Source organism: Coregonus lavaretus (assembly GCF_964263955.1).
Source record: "Coregonus lavaretus genome assembly, chromosome: 18".
Lineage (NCBI taxonomy): Eukaryota > Metazoa > Chordata > Actinopteri > Salmoniformes > Salmonidae > Coregonus > Coregonus lavaretus.
Window position 1 is genome coordinate 2,858,249 of NC_140005.1, and position 22,425 is coordinate 2,880,673.

Here is a 22,425-nt window from a genome sequence, read left to right on the forward strand (position 1 = left end):
GTCCCATCCTTTCAGGGTGTTGGAATGAGGTAGGACTAAATAGATTTAAATAGTGTAGGGTGGTGTTATATATATATATATACATATATATATATTGTGAGTGTAGTGTTAGATGGTAGGGTTGTTTATTTATATTTTCAAGCAAAGTATAAGGGAGTTATACTCCAGTCCAGTAGGTGGCGGTAATTCAACAATAATTGGATGCCAACCGACGTTAAACCTCGTCGAAGAAGAAGTATGGCATTCCCAAACATCCCAGATAGCGCTGACCAGAGGGGAGGTATGGCAGCCTAATGGTGTCTTGAACGCAGAAAGGAACAATAAGGAAGAGAATTGCCGGGGTTTCAACGCAGAATTTCAACACATTCAACATTTTCTGTGAAATTTCAATCATAGAAGCAAGCAAGTACCGCCTGTTGATAATAGGTAAGAAGCGATAGCAAAATGTGCTTGTCAGAAAACTCGACTTTCTCTAAACAAAGCAGATCGGACGTTAGTCAAGCGAAGCTAAAATAGCGGTGAATCGGAAGGGGAAAAGTGATTTAGCTAGCTAGCTAACAGTAACATTAGCTCCTGACCACGCGTTTGTTATGGAAAGGCAATTCTGGAATTCAATGCCGATTTTGGTATTTTGTGTCCCATATCTAGCTTTGTGGCTAATATAGCTATTGTATGTTGTACCATGCATTATTATGCTAGTTACTAGCTAATTCGCTAACTGGCTAGCTAACGCCTAATACTAGCTGGCTAGCTAGAGACAGGAGGGACTGTGAATTTCCGACTAGACCGTTTTTGGCGTATTGCTGCCCTTCTCAGATCGGAATGGGGAAAGAAAATTGCACCACCATCTAATCCTGTACTTATACACTATTCCCCCCAAAAACATCACCCCATCCCACTACTTGGACCTAAACAATCCTACACCAGGCCGTGGGCCTGGGAGGGGTCGGCCAGGGTGGATGGCACCCCTTCTCTCAACCTACTGTAGATCTTCTGGACTAAAATATCTCACACCCCAATATTTCTCTGCTGTTGCAACTAACTCATATATCTTCTGTGATTTTCTGCTCCTGCAGTGCAGTGCAGTGCAGTTGATCACCATGGCTATAAACGCAACAAATCCAACCTTACTAAACTCATCCTCTCTGGCTGGCTCTCATCAGGCCTACTCACTTTTTAAACTCACTCACCCTTGGCCCAGCATCTACTCTCTTCACTGCCTCAGCATAGGACATTTTATGCCCCAGCTTCATGGGCACCTCACAGTGCTTTCTCTAGCCCAACTATCCTTCTGATTATGCCCTCCTGCACATTTCACACATCGTGGGATCTCATTTCTACACAATGCTGCAACATGTCCGAATCCTTGGCACCTAAAGCACCGAAAACATGTTACTATCAATGTTCCCGAACAGATTTCACTTGGTTTTCCAACTAAAGCACTGGGTAGCTGGAGGAACAGGGTTGGAGAGCCCACGGCATACAGAGTACTGGGTAGCTGGAGGAACAGGGTTGGAGAGCCCATGGCATACAGAGTACTGGGTAGCTGGAGGAACAGGGTTGGAGAGCCCATGGCATACAGAGTACTGGGTAGCTGGAGGAACAGGGTTGGAGAGCCCATGGCATACAGAGTACTGGGTAGCTGGAGGAACAGGGTTGGAGAGCCCATGGCATACAGAGTACTGGGTAGCTGGAGGAACAGGGTTGGAGAGCCCATGGCATACAGAGTACTGGGTAGCTGGAGGAACAGGGTTGGAGAGCCCATGGCATACAGAGTACTGGGTAGCTGGAGGAACAGGGTTGGAGAGCCCATGGCATACAGAGTACTGGGTAGCTGGAGGAACAGGGTTGGAGAGCCCATGGCATACAGAGTACTGGGTAGCTGGAGGAACAGGGTTGGAGAGCCCATGGCATACAGAGTACTGGGTAGCTGGAGGAACAGGGTTGGAGAGCCCATGGCATACAGAGTACTGGGTAGCTGGAGGAACAGGGTTGGAGAGCCCATGGCATACAGAGTACTGGGTAGCTGGAGGGACAGGGTTGGAGAGCCCATGGCATACAGAGTACTGGGTAGCTGGAGGAACAGGGTTGGAGAGCCCATGGCATACAGAGTACTGGGTAGCTGGAGGAACAGGGTTGGAGAGCCCATGGCATACAGAGTACTGGGTAGCTGGAGGGACAGGGTTGGAGAGCCCATGGCATACAGAGTACTGGGTAGCTGGAGGGACAGGGTTGGAGAGCCCATGGCATACAGAGTACTGGGTAGCTGGAGGAACAGGGTTGGAGAGCCCATGGCATACAGAGTACTGGGTAGCTGGAGGAACAGGGTTGGAGAGCCCATGGCATACAGAGTACTGGGGAGCTGGAGGAACAGGGTTGGAGAGCCCATGGCATACAGAGTACTGGGTAGCTGGAGGAACAGGGTTGGAGAGCCCATGGCATACAGAGTACTGGGTAGCTGGGGGAACAGGGTTGGAGAGCCCATGGCATACAGAGTACTGGGTAGCTGGGGGAACAGGGTTGGAGAGCCCATGGCATACAGAGTACTGGGTAGATACAGGAACAGGGTTGGAGAGCCCATGGCATACAGAGTACTGGGTAGATACAGGAACAGGGTTGGAGAGCCCATGGCATACAGAGTACTGGGTAGCTGGGGGAACAGGGTTGGAGAGCCCATGGCATACAGAGTACTGGGTAGCTGGGGGAACAGGGTTGGAGAGCCCATGGCATACAGAGTACTGGGTAGATACAGGAACAGGGTTGGAGAGCCCATGGCATACAGAGTACTGGGTAGATACAGGAACAGGGTTGGAGAGCCCATGGCATACAGAGTACTGGGTAGCTGGGGGAACAGGGTTGGAGAGCCCATGGCATACAGAGTTTGGGCGGAATATCACCTGTTGCTCAGCGAGAGGCTGCATGCTTCTCAAACAGTGGTTGATGCAGAGGAGTGAAATAGACCCGATGACGTGTTTCTACGCATGAGCTTAGCTAGCCAACGTCGCCATGACATCACCTACAAGTGTGATCGGGGATTTCTATTGGAGGAGCAGTTTTAGCCTATCTTCATACTGTACTGTCTTTGCCATTAGTCTGTGTGATTGACGGGGGCGGAGCTAGAGAGGTGTTTGTGAGACAAGGGCGGATCTCCAAGGGGCGGGGGGCGGGGGGCTGGGTCTTTTTTTATACAAAAACGTCTGTAGAGTCCGAATGGTTTGAGCTACAAACTATTAAAAGCCATCTATGAAAAGTGGAGACTCTCATGACGCTCACAGGCTACTCAAGAGTCGTTAGAAGGTAAGGGGTTCTTCTACATAGACGATCACAGGAAACCCCAGGACATAGTGTCTATAATACTGTAATAAGCTCATAGTTGCTGTCACTGACTAGTTGGATGTTCATTTCCCAGTGCACAAACAATTTCTGTACTTACAGCATTCATATAAATTCATTTTTTATCAGGTTTTTGCTTTGGCTGACCTTATTATTTTATTGACATTTGTCAAAACTCATAAATGCAACTCTTTTTATGTCAAATTGTTTTGTATTCTACTAAATAAAATGGCAAAACACTTAATTGTGAGGCTAAATATAAGTGCTGGACATACAGATAAATGAAAGTCAGATAAATGAAAAGCCGATTTTTGCTGGGGACTCGGGACTGACAGGATGTTTACTGTAAACGTCCTTAAGGTCGATTTGAAATAGGTTTTACACAAATGTGAACACTAAACAGTAGTCTGGAGTTAAGTTCCTGCAGCATGGCTGTCGTTGAGGTCATATCTTTTGATTTGAAATGCTTTATACCACCATTATATGATCCTGTTGTTTTCTGCCGTGTATTAACCGTGATTCTGTTTTACCAGGCAGGACAACTTGGATTATATGTGAGGGGCGAGTCTGTTCTGTCTACCATGGCCGACAGTGTGGAGGATATCGAGAACAACATGGTGAGTGAGTTTTGCTGTAATTTTGAATTATGAAGAAGGAAATAAAGCTTGTCTGTGTTTTGTCACTTGCAGATTGTAACCTATAGTAAAGTCACATTCATGGTGGTGACATTTGCAATAAAAGTTAAATCATTGGTCATATGTTATAGAATATGTTTTACATACTCTTTCATGATATCATTAGTTTAGCTCCTGATGACTTTGAGGGTGTGGCCTGGCCAGTTCAGGAGGCAAAGTCCTTCTCGGCTGTTTCTCTCCTGACCCTTTTAACCACATGAAGCAGCTCGCTCCAACATGTCATCACAACAGTTGCTTTTACTGCATTGTTGTCCTCAGCTGATGAAAGGCGGTACGTGCATACCTTCTCAGCTGATGAAAGGCGGTACATGCATACCTTCTCAGCTGATGAAAGGCGGTACATGCATACCTTCTCAGCTGATGAAAGGCGGTACATGCATACCTTCTCAGCTGATGAAAGGCGGTACATGCATACCTTCTCAGCTGATGAAAGGCGGTACATGCATACCTTCTCAGCTGATGAAAGGCGGTACATGCATACCTTCTCAGCTGATGAAAGGCGGTACATGCATACCTTCTCAGCTGATGAAAGGCGGTACATGCATACCTTCTCAGCTGATGAAAGGCGGTACATGTATACCTTCTCTGCTGATTAAAAGGCGGTACATGCATACCTTCTCAGCTGATGAAAGGCGGTACATGCATACCTTCTCAGCTGATGAAAGGCGGTACATGCATACCTTCTCAGCTGATGAAAGGCGGTACATGCATACCTTCTCCGCTGATGAAAGGCGGTACATGCATACCTTCTCAGCTGATGAAAGGCGGTACATGTATACCTTCTCAGCTGATTAAAAGGCGGTACATGCATACCTTCTCAGCTGATGAAAGGCGGTACATGCATACCTTCTCAGCTGATGAAAGGCGGTACATGCATACCTTCTCAGCTGATGAAAGGCGGTACATGCATACCTTCTCAGCTGATGAAAGGCGGTACATGCATACCTTCTCAGCTGATGAAAGGCGGTACATGCATACCTTCTCAGCTGATGAAAAGCGGTACATGCATACCTTCTCAGCTGATGAAAGGCGGTACATGCATACCTTCTCAGCTGATGAAAGGCGGTACGTGCATACCTTCTCAGCTGATGGAGAGTCTCTCTCCCTCTCGACCTCAGTTCTTAAACACTTTCAGTGAAGGATAGCGGCTGTGACCGGTTCGGTGGAGCCAATTCTTCCTTGTGGTATTGAAGTTATTCAACCAGGAAACCCCTTTAGAAATCACAGATCCTGTTTTATTCAGAAAATCAGGAGTAAGTGAAGGCTCTCGTGTGTGAACTGTCCTGACAGCCTCGGGACTGCAACACTCTGTCCAGGCTTCCTTGACAGCCTCGGGACTGCAACACTCTGTCCAGGCTTCCTTGACAGCCTCGGGACTGCAACACTCGGTCCAGGCTTCCTTGACAGCCTCGGGACTGCAACACTCTGTCCAGGCTTCCTTGACAGCCTCGGGACTGCAACACTCTGTCCAGGCTTCCTTGACAGCCTCGGGACTGCAACACTCTGTCCAGGCTTCCTTGACAGCCTCGGGACTGCAACACTCGGTCCAGGCTTCCCTGACAGCCTCGGGACTGCAACACTCTGTCCGGGCTTCCTTGACAGCCTCAGGACTGCAACACTCTGTCCAGGGTTCCTTGACAGCCTCGGGACTGCAACACTCTGTCCAGGCTTCCTTGACAGCCTCGGGACTGCAACACTCTGTCCAGGCTCCTTGACAGCCTCGGGACTGCAACACTCTGTCCAGGCTTCCCTGACAGCCTCGGGACTGCAACACTCTGTCCAGGCTTCCTTGACAGCCTCGGGACTGCAACACTCTGTCCAGGCTTCCTTGACAGCCTCTGGACTGCAACACTCTGTCCAGGCTTCCCTGACAGCCTCAGGACTGCAACACTCTGTCCGGGCTTCCTTGACAGCCTCGGGACTGCAACACTCTGTCCAGGCTTCCTTGACAGCCTCGGGACTGCAACACTCTGTCCAGGCTTCCCTGACAGCCTCGGGACTGCAACACTCTGTCCGGGCTTCCCTGACAGCCTCGGGACTGCAACACTCTGTCCAGGCTTCCCTGACAGCCTCGGGACTGCAACACTCTGTCCGGGCTTCCCTGACAGCCTCGGGACTGCAACACTCTGTCCGGGCTTCAAAGTACTTTCGATGGAGAATCTTCACGGAGGACGCTTTGTATTCCAGAACTAATCTGCGCCTGGGAACCCGGGCCCATAGAGATACAATATAACTAACTCTCTAGAGTGTTCTATTTAATTCTGTGGCTCTGCGCACACTAAGGTGGCTGGACTGGTGAAGTGTGACGCAGTAATACTGTTGTTGTTACTGGAGTCACCATTGGTGACTACCTACCTCATAAATGGGAGGGTTTTTGTTGACTCATTGAAATGAGATGTAGCCTGGTCCCAGATCTGTTATTACTGTCTTGCCAACTCCTGTGTCTATAGACCTACCGTGTTCTTCTGTAACGCCCGATACGTAGCAAACTGTCCCCATAGGTGTGCGTGCAGATGAAACATTACAGAAATGTTGATCAGTGTGTTTTTATTTGTTCCCCTGTCGTTTTTTTTTACCTCTTATTTTTGTTTATTTTGTAATTTTAAAGCATTACACTCTGGCGGCGGGTAGCCTAGCGGTTCCGTTGGGCCAGTAACCGAAAGGTCGCTGGTTCAAATCCCCGAGCCTACTAGGTGAAAAAAATCTGTCTGTACCCTTGAGCAAGGCACTTAACCCGAATTGCTCCTGTAAGTCGCTCTGGATAAGAGCTTCTGCTAAAATGACTAGAATGTAAATATTTCCGTGTACTGAAAGGCTGGCCCTCTGTTCCTCTCCAGGCGACTGAGGCTCCAGTGCCAACCCAGAACCAGCACCCTGAGCTTGGGGTGACGGGGGTGCGGTCCAGGGGTGGAGGGGGCGGGGCCGAGCAGAACGGACAGCCCCCCTCCACAGCTCCCCAACGACGCCCGCCCCAGGTGGTAGAGAGTGAGGAAGATGAAGATGAGGAACTGACGCTGAAGTACGGGGCCAAACACGTCATCATGCTGTTCGTCCCCGTCACGCTCTGCATGGTGGTCGTCGTGGCAACCATCAAGTCCGTCAGCTTCTACACCCACAACGATGGACAGAGGCTGTGAGTACCGACGACGTTCTGGCGACCTAACCCTGAGACAAGGCTCCAGATTGGAACACAGACAAGATGATGATGATGATGATGATGATAGGATGGTGTTTGAGTATTTCTGATGGTTGTCTGACACTGTAATGTTAAATATTTTCTGTAATGTAATGTTATCTAATGCGATGAGTCTAATCTTCTGTATGTGTTGTCCAGGATCTTGATACCTGTCTGATATGTGATGTGTTGTCCAGGATCTTGATACCTGTCTGATATGTGATGTGTTGTCCAGGATCTTGATACCTGTCTGATATGTGATGTGTTGTCCAGGATCTTGATACCTGTCTGATATGTGATGTGTTGTCCAGGATCTTGATACCTGTCTGATCTGTGATGTGTTGTCCAGGATCTTGATACCTGTCTGATATGTGATGTGTTGTCAGGGATCTTGATACCTGTCTGATATGTGATGTGTTGTCCAGGATCTTGATACCTGTCTGATATGTGATGTGTTGTCCAGGATCTACACCCCGTTCCCTGAGGATACAGACACAATAGGACAGCGAGCCCTGAACTCAGTCCTCAACGCCACCATCATGATCAGTGTCATCATAGTGATGACCATGGTTCTGGTGCTGCTATACAAGTACCGCTTCTACAGGGTAAGATATATGCTGCTATACAAGTACCGCTTCTACAGGGTAAGATATGCTGCTATACAAGTACCGCTTCTACAGGGTAAGAGATATGCTGCTATACAAGTACCGCTTCTACAGGGTAAGAGATATGCTGCTATACAAGTACCGCTTCTACAGGGTAAGATATGCTGCTATACAAGTACCGCTTCTACAGGGTAAGAGATATGCTGCTATACAAGTACCGCTTCTACAGGGTAAGATATGCTGCTATACAAGTACCGCTTCTACAGGGTAAGATATATGCTGCTATACAAGTACCGCTTCTACAGGGTAAGATATATGCTGCTATACAAGTACCGCTTCTACAGGGTAAGATATATGCTGCTATACAAGTACCGCTTCTACAGGGTAAGATATGCTGCTCTGACAATGCCGTCAGGGTTGTATTCATTAGGCCACACAAAGTAAATCATTTTGCAACAGAAAAAAACGAAAGTATGATAACATTTTTACTTCCTGGTCTTGATGGACCAAGTCCAGGAAGTCGTCCGTTTCTCAGTCCGTTTTCTTCCGCTTGGTGCCTCAGGAACACAACCCTGTTGTCACTCATCACAGTAGGTGTCAGTGCTCTGTGTGTGTGTAGATACAGTGACATACTAAACATGTATACAGCCAGTTTGCTGTTCAATTAATCCCAATGGGGCTCCAAGAGTGGCCCAGCGGTCTAAGGCACTGCATCTCAGTGCTCGAGGCGTCACTACAGACCCCCTGGTTCGATTCCAGGCTGTATCACAACCGGCCGTGATTGGGAGTCCCATAGGGCGGCGCACAATTGGCCCAGCGTCGTCCGGGTTTGGCCGGTGTAGGCCGTCATTGTAAATAATAATTTGTTCTTAACTGACTTGCCTAGTTAAATAAAAGTAAATTAAAAATCTATCAAATGTATTTATAAAGCCCTGTTTACATCAGCAGATGTCACAAAGAGCTATACAGAAACCCAACCTAAAACCCCAAACAGCAAGCAATGCAGATGTAGAAGCACGGTGGCTAGGAAAAACTCCCTAGAAAGGCAGACACCTAGAGAGGAACCAGGCTCTGAGGGGTGGCCAGTCCTCTACTGGCTGTACTGGGTAGAGAGCAACCAGGCTCTGAGGGGTGGCCAGTCCTCTACTGGCTGTACTGGGTAGAGAGGAACCAGGCTCTGAGGGGTGGCCAGTCCTCTAGTGGCTGTACTGGGTAGAGAGGAACCAGGCTCTGAGGGGTGGCCAGTCCCCTTCTGGCTGTACTGGGTAGAGAGGAACCAGGCTCTGAGGGGTGGCCAGTCCCCTTCTGGCTGTACTGGGTAGAGAGGAACCAGGCTCTGAGGAATGGCCAGTCCTCTTCTGGCTGTACTGGGTAGAGAGGAACCAGGCTCTGAGGGGTGGCCAGTCCCCTTCTGGCTGTACTGGGTAGAGAGGAACCAGGCTCTGAGGGGTGGCCAGTCCCCTTCTGGCTGTGCTGGGTAGAGAGGAACCAGGCTCTGAGGGGTGGCCAGTCCTCTTCTGGCTGTACTGGGTAGAGAGGAACCAGGCTCTGAGGGGTGGCCAGTCCCCTTCTGGCTGTGCTGGGTAGAGAGGAACCAGGCTCTGAGGGGTGGCCAGTCCTCTTCTGGCTGTACTGGGTAGAGAGGAACCAGGCTCTGAGGGGTGGCCAGTCCCCTTCTGGCTGTGAAGGGTGGAGATTATAACAGTACATGGCAATTAAGGCCAGATTTTTCTCCAAGATGTTCAAACGTTCATAGATGACCAGCAGGGTCAAATAATAATCACAGTGGTTGTAGAGGTTGCAACAGGTCAGTACATCAGGAATAACCGTCACTTTGCTTTTCATAGCCGGTGCGGTAGAGAGAGAGAGTTGAAAACAGCAGGTCTGGGACAAGGTAGCACGTCCGGTGAACAGGTCAGGGTTCCCTAGCCGCAGGCAGAAGAGTGGAAACTGGAGCAGCAGCACGACCAGGTGGACTGGGGACAGCCAGGAGTCATCAGGCCAGGTAGTCCTGAGGCATGGTCCTAGGGCTCAGGTCCTCCGGGAGGGGAGGGAAAGAGGACCAGGTGGACTGGGGACAGCCAGGAGTCATCAGGCCAGGTAGTCCTGAGGCATGGTCCTAGGGCTCAGGTCCTCCGGGAGGGGAGGGAGAGAGGACCAGGTGGACTGGGGACAGCCAGGAGTCATCAGGCCAGGTAGTCCTAAGGCATGGTCCTAGGGCTCAGGTCCTCCGGGAGGGGAGGGAGAGAGGACCAGGTGGACTGGGGACAGCCAGGAGTCATCAGGCCAGGTAGTCCTGAGGCATGGTCCTAGGGCTCAGGTCCTCCGGGAGGGGAGGGAGAGAGGACCAGGTGGACTGGGGACAGCCAGGAGTCATCAGGCCAGGTAGTCCTGAGGCATGGTCCTAGGGCTCAGGTCCTCCGGGAGGGGAGGGAAAGAGGACCAGGTGGACTGGGGACAGCCAGGAGTCATCAGGCCAGGTAGTCCTGAGGCATGGTCCTAGGGCTCAGGTCCTCCGGGAGGGGAGGGAGAGAGGACCAGGTGGACTGGGGACAGCCAGGAGTCATCAGGCCAGGTAGTCCTGAGGCATGGTCCTAGGGCTCAGGTCCTCCGGGAGGGGAGGGAGAGAGAGAGAATTAGAGGCAACATACTTAAATTCACACAGGACACCGGATAAGACAGGAGAATAACACCAGATATAACAGACTGACCCTAGCCCCCCGGCACATAGACTATAGCAGCATAGATACTGGAGGCTGAGAGACGGGGGGGGTGGGTCGGGAGACACTGTGGCCCCGTCCGACGATACCCCCGGACAGGGCCAACCAGGCAGGATATAACCCCACCCACTTTGCCAAAGCACAGCCCCCACACCCCTAGAGGGATATCAACAGACCACCAACCTACTACCCTGGGACAAGGCTGAGTATAGACCACCAACTTACTACCCTGGGACAAGGCTGAGTATAGACCACCAACCTACTACCCTGGGACAAGGCTGAGTATAGCCCACCAACCTACTACCCTGAGACAAGGCTGAGTATAGCCCACGAAGACCTCCTCCACCGCACGAGCCCAAGGGGGCGACAAACCTGACAGGAAGATCACGTCAGTGACTCAACCCACTCAAGTGATGCACCTCTCCTAGGGACGGCATGGAAGAGCACTAGTAAGCCAGTGACTCAGCCCCCGTAACAGGGTCAGAGGCAGAGAATCCCAGTGGAGAGAGGGGAGCCGGCCAGGCAGAGACAGCAAGGGCGGTTCGTCGCTCCAGTGCCTTTCCGTTCACCTTCGCCACCCCTGGGCCAGACTACACTCAATCATAGGACCTACTGAAGAGATGAGTCTTCAGTAAAGACTTAAAAGTCGAGACCGAGTCTGCGTCTCTCACATTGATAAAAAAACAAACATTCCATAAAAAATTAGCTCTATAGGAGAAAGCCCTGCCTCCAGCTGTTTGCTTAGAAAGTCTAGGGACAATAAGGAGGCCTGCGTCTTGTGACCGTAGCGTACGTGTAGGTATGTACGGCAGGACCAAATCGGAGAGATGGGTAGGAGCAAGCCCATGTAATGCTTTGTAGGTTAGCAGTAAAACCTTGAAATCAGCCCTAGCCTTATTGATCTCTGTGTGTCCCTGCAGGTGATCCAAGGCTGGCTGTTCCTCTCTCCTCCTCCTGTTATTGATCTCTGTGTGTCTCTACAGGTGATCCAAGGCTGGCTGTTCCTCTCCTCCTCCTGTTATTGATATCTGTGTGTCTCTACAGGTGATCCAAGGCTGGCTGTTCCTCTCCTCCTCCTGTTATTGATCTCTGTGTGTCCCTGCAGGTGATCCAAGGCTGGCTGTTCCTCTCTCCTCCTCCTGTTATTGATCTCTGTGTGTCCCTGCAGGTGATCCAAGGCTGGCTGTTCCTCTCCTCCTCCTGTTATTGATCTCTGTGTGTCTCTACAGGTGATCCAAGGCTGGCTGTTCCTCTCTTCTCTCCTCCTCCTGTTCTTCTTCTCCTTCATCTACCTCAAGTGAGTCCATTCATTCTTCCAAGTCTTAGTCTCTCTTCAATCACATAAGTCAAGTCATCAGTGGATCTGCTGTGTAAAGTGTGTGACTGGGCAGATCCTTCTGTACTCTTTAAGTGTAACATTGCTCAATCTGCCCTCCAGAGAAGTCTTCAAGACGTACAATGTGGCGATGGACTGGATCACCCTGGCTGTGATCGTCTGGAACTTCGGGGTGGTAGGGATGATCTGTATCCACTGGAAGGGTCCTCTCCGTCTGCAGCAGGCCTACCTCATCATGATCTCTGCTCTCATGGCTCTGGTCTTCATCAAGTACCTGCCTGAGTGGACCGCCTGGCTCATCCTGGCTGTTATATCTGTCTATGGTGAGTACCTGCCTGAGTGGACCTCCTGGCTGATCCTGTCTGTTATTATATCTGTCTATGGTGAGTACCTGTCTGAGTGGACCTCCTGGCTGATCCTGTCTGTTATATCTGTCTATGGTGAGTACCTGCCTGAGTGGACCGCCTGGCTGATCCTGGCTGTTATTATATCTGTCTATGGTGAGTACCTGTCTGAGTGGACCTCCTGGCTGATCCTGTCTGTTATATCTGTCTATGGTGAGTACCTGCCTGAGTGGACCGCCTGGCTGATCCTGTCTGTTATTATATCTGTCTATGGTGAGTACCTGTCTGAGTGGACCTCCTGGCTGATCCTGGCTGTTATATCTGTCTATGGTGAGTACCTGTCTGAGTGGACCTCCTGGCTGATCCTGTCTGTTATTATATCTGTCTATGGTGAGTCTTTGGGTTGTATACAGGTCTATCACTGAGACTGTAGCTACGCATGCGGTGGCTGCGTGCCAAATGCCACCCTATTCCCTATATAGCGCACTACTTCTGTCCAGAGCCCATAGATACAGGGCCCATAGATACAGGGCCCATAGATACAGGGCCCATAGATACAGGGCCCATAGATACAGGGCCCATAGATACAGGGCCCATAGGGCTCTGGTCTAAAGTAGTGCACTATATAGGGAACAGGGTGCCATTCTCTGGTCTAAAGTAGTGCACTATATATGGAATAGGGTGGCATTTGGGACGCAGCCACTGTCTGAGAATAACGGCCAGGACGGGAGTAGTCATTGTAGATTTATTTAACCTAAAAGTGGTTAGCTTGTGGTAGCAGTGTGGTTGGTTTAGGTTTGGTTTATTGGAGGTAACAGTGCCGGTGGTCAGTTTGCTGTAGCAGTCCAATGCTGACCACAGATATTATGTGAGCGAAGTGCAGAAAGAAGCCAGGAATAGCTGGTGTTGAGTTGAGTTTTCACCCACCCAGTCTCAGCAAATCTTTAAATCAGATGAAATATTTTTACTTGGTCTGTCTCTCAAAGAGCCCTGTGTTTTGGGTTCCAACACTATTTGTCTTGAACAATATTTGTCCTGATTCCATCTCTGTTTTCTCCCTATAGTTGGTGTTGGTAAAGAGTTTACACCCAGTCAGTCAGTCTCAGACAATCTTTAACTCAGATGAAATATTTCTACTTGGTCTCTCTCTCAAAGCGCCCTCTGTTCTGGCTCCAACACTATTCTATATGAGTCATATTCATTAGGCACCAAATGGAAGAAAGCCTCTCCCTGTTTCAGTGTGTTATCTGAACTGTACAATAACAAACGGCTGTTTTTCATTTTCCGTTGCAAAACATTTTTCCACGATGTGCCCTAATGAATTTGACCCTGTTTCTCCCTCCATAGATCTGCTAGCAGTGCTCTGTCCCAAAGGTCCGCTACGTATCCTAGTGGAGACTGCCCAGGAGAGGAACGAACCCATCTTCCCTGCTCTCATCTACTCCTGTAAGGCACACATTACGCCTCCCACCTCAACGCTTGTACACACCTGTATTACATGTATACAAAACATTAGGAACGCCTGCTCTTTCCGTGACACAGACTGACCAGGTGAAAGCTATGATTGTGTCAAGTTGGCTGGATGTCATTTGGGTGGTGGACCGTTCTTGATACACACGGGAAACTGTTGAGTGTGAAAAAACCCAGCAGCGTTGCAGTTCTTGACACAAACCGGTGCGCCTGGCACCTACTACCGTACCCCATTCAAAGGCACTTAAATATTTTGTCTTGCCCGTTCACGCTCTGAATGGCACACATACACAATCCATGTCTCCATTGTCTCGAGGCTTAAAAATCCTTGTTCAACCCGTCTCCTCCACTTCATCTACACTGATTTGAAGTGGTTTTAACCTAGAGGTGTTTGTTCGTGCCCCCGCAGAAATGTTATTAGCATCGTAAAGAAATCCCCATCAAAATCCATCAGTTTAAGCGATATCTGTTTGTTTTTTTGCATGGGCTGCATCTCAATCCGCCACATCCGCGGTGACGGAGCTAGAGTGGTTTAGCCTACAAACTATTATGGAAAGATCAGACTCTCGAACACGATGGTGCAGATGTTTTCGTTTCAGTCGCCTCCATCTCCTCTAACTGAAGTTAATTGTATGGATTATTTTTCTATTGATAATGTAAAATTAACAGCCATACAGAAAGACTCATGTGAAGGTGAAATTACAGAGGAGGAACTTCTGGACGCAATTAAAGACTTTAAGTCCGGGAAAACTCCAGGGTTGGATGGCATACCAGTCGAGGTATACCAAACCTTTTTTGCTATATTATTAGGACCGTTATTAGCATGTTTTTAACCACTCCTATGTAAATGGTAGATTATCAGACACCAGGCCTGCTATTCATAGCTGACTTTGAAAAGGCTTTTGATAAAGTACGACTGGAGTTCATATGTAAATGCCTGGACCATTTCAATTTTGGAGAATCTCTTATAAAATGGGTTAAAATCATGTATAGTAACCCTAGGTGTAAAATAGTAAATAATGGCTATTTCTCAAAGTTTTAAACTGTCAAGAGGAGTGAAACAAGGTTGTCCACTATCGGGATATCTATTTATTATGGCCATCGAGATGTTAGCTATTAAAATCAGATCCAACAATAATATCAAGGGATTAGAAATACAGGGCTTAAAAATAAAGGTGTCATTGTACACTGATGATTCGTGTTTTCTCTTAAATCCACAACTTGAATCCCTCCACAGCCTCATAGAGGATCTAGATACATTTTCTAACCTCTCTGGATTACAACCAAATTATGACAAATGTACTATATTACGTATTGGATCACTAAAAAATAAAAATTTTACATTACCATGTAGTTTACCAATAAAATGGTCTGATGGTGATGTGGACATACTCGGAATACATATCCCAAAGGAAATAAATTATCTCACTTCAATACATTTTAATAGAAAGTTAGCAAAAATAGATAAGATCTTGCTACCATGGAAAGGTAAATTACCTGTCAATTTGTGGAAAAATCACCCTGATGAACTCTTTAGTATTATCCCAGTTTACCTATTTGCTTATGGTCTTGCCTACACCTAGCGAACAGTTTTTAAAAAAATTATATGAGAGAAAAATATTCCATTTTATTTGGAACGGCAAGCCAGACAAAATTAAACGGGCCTATATATATAATGAATATGAATTCGGAGGGCAGAAATGATTAAATATTAAAGCATTAGACCTATCACTAAAAGCTTCAGTCATACAAAAGTTATACTTAAATCCGAACTGGTTATCTAGCAAATTAGTAAGATTGTCTCACCCAATGTTCAAGAATGGCCTTTTCCCCTTTATTCAGATTACAACCTCTCACTTTCAGTTATTTAAAAAGGAAATCATCTCCCAAATATCACTATTTCTAAAACAAGCCATAGAAAGTTGGTTGCAATTTCAATTTAATCCTCCAGAAACGACAGAACAAATAATGCAACAAATATTGTGGTTAAACTCAAATATACTAATTGATAAAAAAACATTTTTTTTTTTTTTTAACAATGTATAATCTTCGTAAATGATATCATCGGTAGGACTGGTGGAGTTATGTCGCACATGCAGCTAACAAAAACATATGGAAATGTCTGCTCTACCCAAAATTACAACCAAATAATTGCAGCCTTACCGCAAAAATGGAAGAGGAAAGTGGAAGGGGGAGAAAGTAAGGAACTTGTCTGTCGGCCGCATTAAAGACCATCATTGGTTAAAGAAAACTGTGATAAATAAGAAAGTATACCAGTTTAATTTAAGGACCAAAGGATTGACAGCCGTCCCATATAGATTGCAAAATAGTTGGGAAGAGATTTTTGACGTACCGATTCCATGGCAAATGGTTTATGAGCTGATACGCAAAATGACGCCAGATTCAAAACAAAAAAATACTTTTCCAATTTAAATTATTATACAAAATTCTTCTAACCAATAGAATGTTATTTACAGTTGAAGTCGGAAGTCTACATACACCTTAGCCAAATACATTTAAACTCAGTTTTTCACAATTCCTGACATTTAATCATAGTAAAAATTCCCTGTCTTAGGTCAGTTAGGATCACCACTTTATTTTAAGAATGTGAAATGTCAGAATAATAGTAGAGAGTGATTTATTTCAGCTTTTATTTATTTAATCACATTCCCAGTGGGTCAGAAGTTTACATACACTCAATTAGTATTTGGTAGCATTGCCTTTAAATTGTTTAACTTGAGCAATATGAGGTGGAATGGAGTTGCATGCAATAATGGCTCTATATAATACTGTACGCTCTCTTGAATTTGTTCTGGATTTGGGGACTGTGAAAAGACCCCTGGTGGCATGTCTGGTGGGGTAAGTGTTTGTGTCAGAGCTGTGTGTAAGTTGACGACGCAAACAATTTGGGATTTTTAACACATGAATGTTTCTTATAAAAAGAAGAAGTGATGCAGTCAGTCTCTCCTCAACTCTTAGCCAAGAGAGACTGACATGCATAGTATTAATATTAGCCCTCTGATTACAATGAAGAGCAAGACGTGCCGCTCTGTTCTGGGCCAGCTGCAGCTTAACAAGGTCTTTCCTTGCAGCACTCGACCACACGACTGGACAATAATCAAGATAAGACAAAACATGAGCCTGCAGAACTTGCTTTGTGGAATGGGGTGTCAGAAAAGCAGAGCATCTCTTTATTACGGACAGACCTCTCCCCATCTTTACAACCACTGAATCTATATGTTTTGACCATGACAGTTTACAATCTAAAGTAACGCCAAGTAATTTAGTCTCCTCAACTTGTTCAAAAGCCACACCATTCATTACCAGATTCAGCTGAGGTCTAGAACTTAGGGAATGATTTGTACGAATACAATTGCTCTTAATTTTAGAGATGTTCAGGACCAGTTTATTACTGGCCTCCCATTCCAAAACAGACTGCAACTCTTTGTTAAGGGTTTCAGTGACTTCATTAGCTGTGGTTGCTGATGCATATATGGTTGAATCATCAGCATACATGGACACACATGCTTTGTTTAATGCCAGTGGCAGGTCATTGATGGATATGGTATTGTTACATATCATTGATGGATATGGTATTGATACATATCATTGATGGATATGGTATTGTTACATATCATTGATGGATATGGTATTGTTACATATCATTGATGGATATGGTATTGTTACATATCATTGATGGATATGGTATTGTTACATATCATTGATGGATATGGTATTGTTACATATCATTGTTGGATATGTTACATCTCATTGATGGAAACTGATTTGTTATTATCTATGCTATATGTTTTCACAAGCTAGCACATGCTTTCAGCACAGTCAGTGAATCTGTCGCACAGTTACGATATTGTGGCTGTCTGATGTTGTTTGTCTCAAACATTTAATGCCCATAGCTGCCGAGTAACATCGACTGTACCAATCTGTCCCTCCATTCCCAGCAACCATGGTGTGGCTGGTCAACATGGCAGACACTGGCCTCGGACACAGACCAATGACCAGGAAGAACTCAACAGAGGCCCCCATCACTCAGGCTGAGAGTCAATGTGAGTCTGGAGCTAGGTTTATTATTTAAATTCCTCTCTACCCTCCTCTTCAGCCCCCCCCCCCCTAGTCCTGGCCTCACTTGCACCCCAAAATATGACTATTTTTCTTAAGTGTTTTAGTAATATCGTAATGATTTTCTACCCTTCCATCAGCAGCCCCTCCATCGCTGGCCACAGTTGCACCACAAAACATGACTCTTTTTATGGCATCTCCAGTATTTTTAAAAATATCTGAATTATTCTCTCCCCCCCCTTCAGCCCTGGCTCTGGGCCCGGCCCCTCTCAGCCCCCCAGAGGATGACGGGGGGTTCACCCCTAACTGGATGGGGCATCAAGAGCATCAGCTGGGACCCCTCCAGTCCACAGACGAGACCCGACGGGAGATCCAACAGCTCCCCTCTGCCAGACCACCCGTAATGGACGATGAGGACGATGAGGAGCGTGAGTACAGAACTGAACAGTAACAATAAACACAACTGTATTTGTAAACAATCCCCATGTCGTTTTTCAAATCAGGGCGCGCGGCCGTCACCGGGCCAGAGACGCAATCTGAGGACTACCGATCCCGTCTTTGGGCAGTCCCAGATGTCCCGATTTTATAAAAAAATATATAAAAAAGATTGGCACAAAGTCTGCAATGCTGCTGTAATAATAATAATATGCCATTTAGCAGACGCTTTTATCCAAAGCGACTTACAGTCATGCGTGCATACATTTTTTTTGTGTATGGGTGGTCCCGGGGATCGAACCCACTACCTTGGCGTTACAAGCGCCGCGCTCTACCAGCTGAGCTACAGAGGACCACAGATTGTAAACTGTAGTGTGAGATGTGCAACGACACGTTGCCAGAGAAGAAGCCAGTGAGATGACGCTGTTTCGCGTCTCCCAGAATGTGTAGACTGGAGCAGGAGACTAGTCCCGGAATGTGTAGACTGGAGCAGGAGACTAGTCCCGGAATGTGTAGACTGGAGCAGGAGACTAGTCCCAGAATGTGTAGACTGGAGCAGGAGACTAGTCCCAGAATGTGTAGACTGGAGCAGGAGACTAGTCCCGGAATGTGTAGACTGGAGCAGGAGACTAGTCCCAGAATGTGTAGACTGGAGCAGGAGACTAGTCCCAGAATGTGTAGACTGGAGCAGGAGACTAGTCCCAGAATGTGTAGACTGGAGCAGGAGACTAGTCCCAGAATGTGTAGACTGGAGCAGGAGACTAGTCCCAGAATGTGTAGACTGGAGCAGGAGACTAGTCCCAGAATGTGTAGACTGGAGCAGGAGACTAGTATGTGTTTTGTATTTGCCTTTAACCGAACGGTCAAATCGTTACAGCTCTGAAGTTCACAAGCAATGTTATTCAATTAAAAATGTTGGCGAAAAATGTATACTCTATGGCAAAGCGTGAATGTCTGACTGAAAACTTTTGAGGCTGTTTTGAGCTACAGGCCGTTCTAGCGACGTTAAATCTAATCACATCAGAATCTCGTAGTCTGTGACCCCCGTCTGTGCCAGATCGTTTAGCCCACCACTACGTTGGCAAGACAAAAAAACTACATGAAAGACGGTCGATAAATGAGAGGCTCAGCGATGTTAGGATTTTGAAAGCCGTGTAGTTTGGTGAAAAATGTATACTCTATGGCACACAGTGAAATGTTTACTTCCAATGCGGAGAAAAATATAGAACTAATTATAACACGAGGAATAAATACACAATACCAGTACCAGTCGATGTGCATCGGTACCAGGTAATGGAGGTAGATATATATATATATATATATATATATATATATATATATATATATATATATATATATATATATATATACAGTGGCTAGGCAACAGGATAGATGGTGAACAGTATGTGATGAGTCGAGCAAAAAGGGTCAATGCAGATAGTCCGGGTAGCTTTGGTTAACTATTTAACAGTCTTATGGCTTGGGGGTAGAAGCTGTTCAGGGTCCTTTTGGTTCCAGACTTGGTGCATCGGTACCGCTTGCCGTGCGGTAGCAGAGGGAACACTATGACTAGGGTGACTGCAGTCTGACACCTGGATGGCAGGGAGCTCGGCCCCAGTGATTTACTGGGCCGTACGCACTACCCTCTGTAGCGCCTTGCGGTCGGATGCCGAGCAGTTGCCATACCAGGCGGTGATGCAGCCAGTCAAGGTGCTCTCGATGGTGCAGCTGTAGAACGTTTTGAGGACCTGAGGGCCCATGCCAAATGTGTCCCAGGGGGAAGAGGTGTTACTGTACTCTCTTCACGACTGTGTTGGTGTGTTTGGACCGTGATAATTCCTTAGTGATGTGGACACCTAGGAATTTGAAGCTCTCGACCACGATCAGCTCTTTGTCTTGCCGACGTTGAGGGAGAGGTTGTTGTCCTGGCAACACACTGCCAGCTCTCTGACCTCCTCCCTATAGGCTGTCTCATCGTCGTCGGTGATCAGGCCAACCACCGTCGTGTCGTCAGCAAAACTTAATGGTGGTGTTGGAGTCGTGCGTGGCCACTCAGTCGTGGGTGAACAGGGAGTACAGGAGGGGACTAAGCGCGTGTTGAAGATCAGTGTGGTGAATGTGTTGTTGCCTACCCTCACCACCTGGGGGCAGCCCGTTAAAGTCCAGGATCCATTTGCAGAGGGAGGTGTTCAGGGCCCTGAGCTTAGTGATGAGCTTGGAGGGCACTATGGTGTTGAACGCTGAGCTGTAGTCAATGAACAGCATTCTCACATACAGGGCCTTCAGAAAGTATTCACACCCATGGACTTTTTCAACATTCTGTTGTTAAAAAGTGGGATTAAAATGGATTGAATTGTAATTTGTTGTCAACGATCTACACAAAATACTCATATCAAAGTGGAAGAAAAATTCTAACATTTTGTAAAGATATTAATGAAAAATAAAACACTAATATATCTTGATTTACATAAGTATTCAAGCCTCTTAGTCAATACATGTTAGAATCACCTTGGGCGGCGATTACAGCTGTGAGTCTTTCTGGGTAAGTCTCTAAGAGCTTTCCACACCTGGATTGTGAAACATTAACCATTATTCTTTTAAAGATTCTTCAAGCTCTGTCAAGATGTTGGGGATCATTGCTAGACAGCAATTTTCAGGTCTTGCCATAGATTTCCAAGCAGATTTAAGTCAAACCTGGAACTCGGCCACTCAGGAACATTTTACTGTCTTCTTGGTAACCAACTCCAGTGTAGATTTGGCCTTGTGTTTTAGGTTATTGTCCTGCTGAAAGGTGAATTTATCTTCCAGTGTCTGGTGAAAAGCAGACTGAACCAGGTTTTCCTCTAGGATTTTCCCTGTGCTTAGCTCCATTCCGTTTATTTTTTATCCTGAAAAACTCCCCAGTCCTTAACAATTACAAGAATACCCATAACATGTTGCAGCCACCACTAGGCTTGAAAATATGGAGACATAACACTTTGTATTCAGGACAAAAAGTTAATTGCTTTGCCACATTTTTTGCAGTATTACTTTAGTGCCTAGTTGCAAACAGGATGCATGTTTTGGAATATTTTTATTCTGTACAGGCTTCCTTCTTTTCAATCTGTCATTTAGGTTAGTATTGTGGAGTAACTACAATGTTGTTGATCCATCCTCAGTTTTCTCCTATCACAGCAATTACACTCTGTAACTGTTTTAAAGTCACCATTGGCCTCATGGTAAAATCCCTGAGCGGTTTCCTTCCTCTCCTGCAACTGAGTTAGGAAAGGACGCCTCTATCTTTGTAGTGACTGGGTGTATTGATACACCATCCCAAGTGTAATTAATAACTTCCCCATGCTCAAAGGGATATTCAATGTCTGCCTTTAAAAAAACAAACATTTACCAATAGGTGCCATTCTTTGCGAGGCATTGGAAAACCTCCCTGGTCTTTGTGGTTGAATCTGTGTTTGACATTAATTGCTGGACTTAGGGATCTTACAGATAATTGTATGTGTGGGGTACAGAGATTATTGCACACAGAGTGAGTCCATGCAACTTGCAAAATGTTACTCCTGAACTTATTTAGGCTTGCCATAACAAAGGGCTTGAACACTTATTGATTCAAGACATTTCAGCTTTTCATTTTGAATTCATTTGTTGGCTGCTTTTCCTTCACTCTGCGGTCCAACTCATCCCAAACCATCTCAATTAGGTTGAGGTCGGGTGTTTGTGGAGGCCAGGTCATCTGATGAAGCACTCCATCACTCTCCTTGGTCAAATAGCCCTTACACAGCCTGGAGGTGTGTTGGGTCATGATAGTTCCACTAAGCCCAAACCAGATGGGATGGCGTATCGCTGCAGAATGCTGTGGTAGCCATGCTGGTTAAGTGTGCCTTGAATTCTAAATAAATCACAGACAGTGTCACCTGGAAAGCACCCCCACACCATCACACCTCCTCCTCCATACTTCACGGTGGGAAATACACATGCGGAGATCATCCGTTCACCTACTCTGCATCTCACAAAGACACGGCAGTTGGAATGAAAATTCTCCAATTTGGACCAAAGGACAGATTTCCACCGGTGTAATGGCCATTGCTTGTGTTTCTTGGCCCAAGCAGGTCTCTTCTTCTTATTGGTGTCCTTTAGTAGTGGTTTCTTTGCAGCAATTCGACCATGAAGGCCTGATTCACGCAGTCTCCTCTGAACAGTTGATGTTGAGTTGTCTGTTTTATTTATTTTTTTATTTTACC

General features: G+C 46.7%; 2 protein-coding genes across 2 annotated transcripts in view; both read left to right on the forward strand.

Moving 5' to 3' along the window:
• Nucleotides 1–276: 276 nt before the first annotated feature.
• LOC311145281 (presenilin-1-like) lies at nt 277–18,206 on the forward strand (the record flags this gene model as incomplete). The annotated part of the gene is made up of 9 exons (XM_084181515.1): nt 277–426; nt 3,867–3,950; nt 6,866–7,161; nt 7,667–7,808; nt 11,758–11,825; nt 11,967–12,187; nt 13,556–13,654; nt 17,638–17,742; nt 18,001–18,206. The coding sequence occupies exons 2-9, from the start codon at nt 3,915–3,917 to the stop codon at nt 18,204–18,206; spliced, it is 1,173 nt and encodes a 390-aa protein (XP_084037641.1). The 5' UTR covers nt 277–426; nt 3,867–3,914.
• A 363-nt stretch (nt 18,207–18,569) lies between these two features.
• The window catches only part of paplna (papilin a, proteoglycan-like sulfated glycoprotein), a gene marked incomplete at its 5' end in the record, with an annotated part of 19,021 nt that continues 15,165 nt past the window's right edge, over nt 18,570–22,425 (forward strand). Inside the window, 1 exon segment of the mRNA XM_084181516.1 lies at nt 18,570–18,602. Coding sequence (XP_084037642.1) covers nt 18,570–18,602 — 33 coding nt within the window.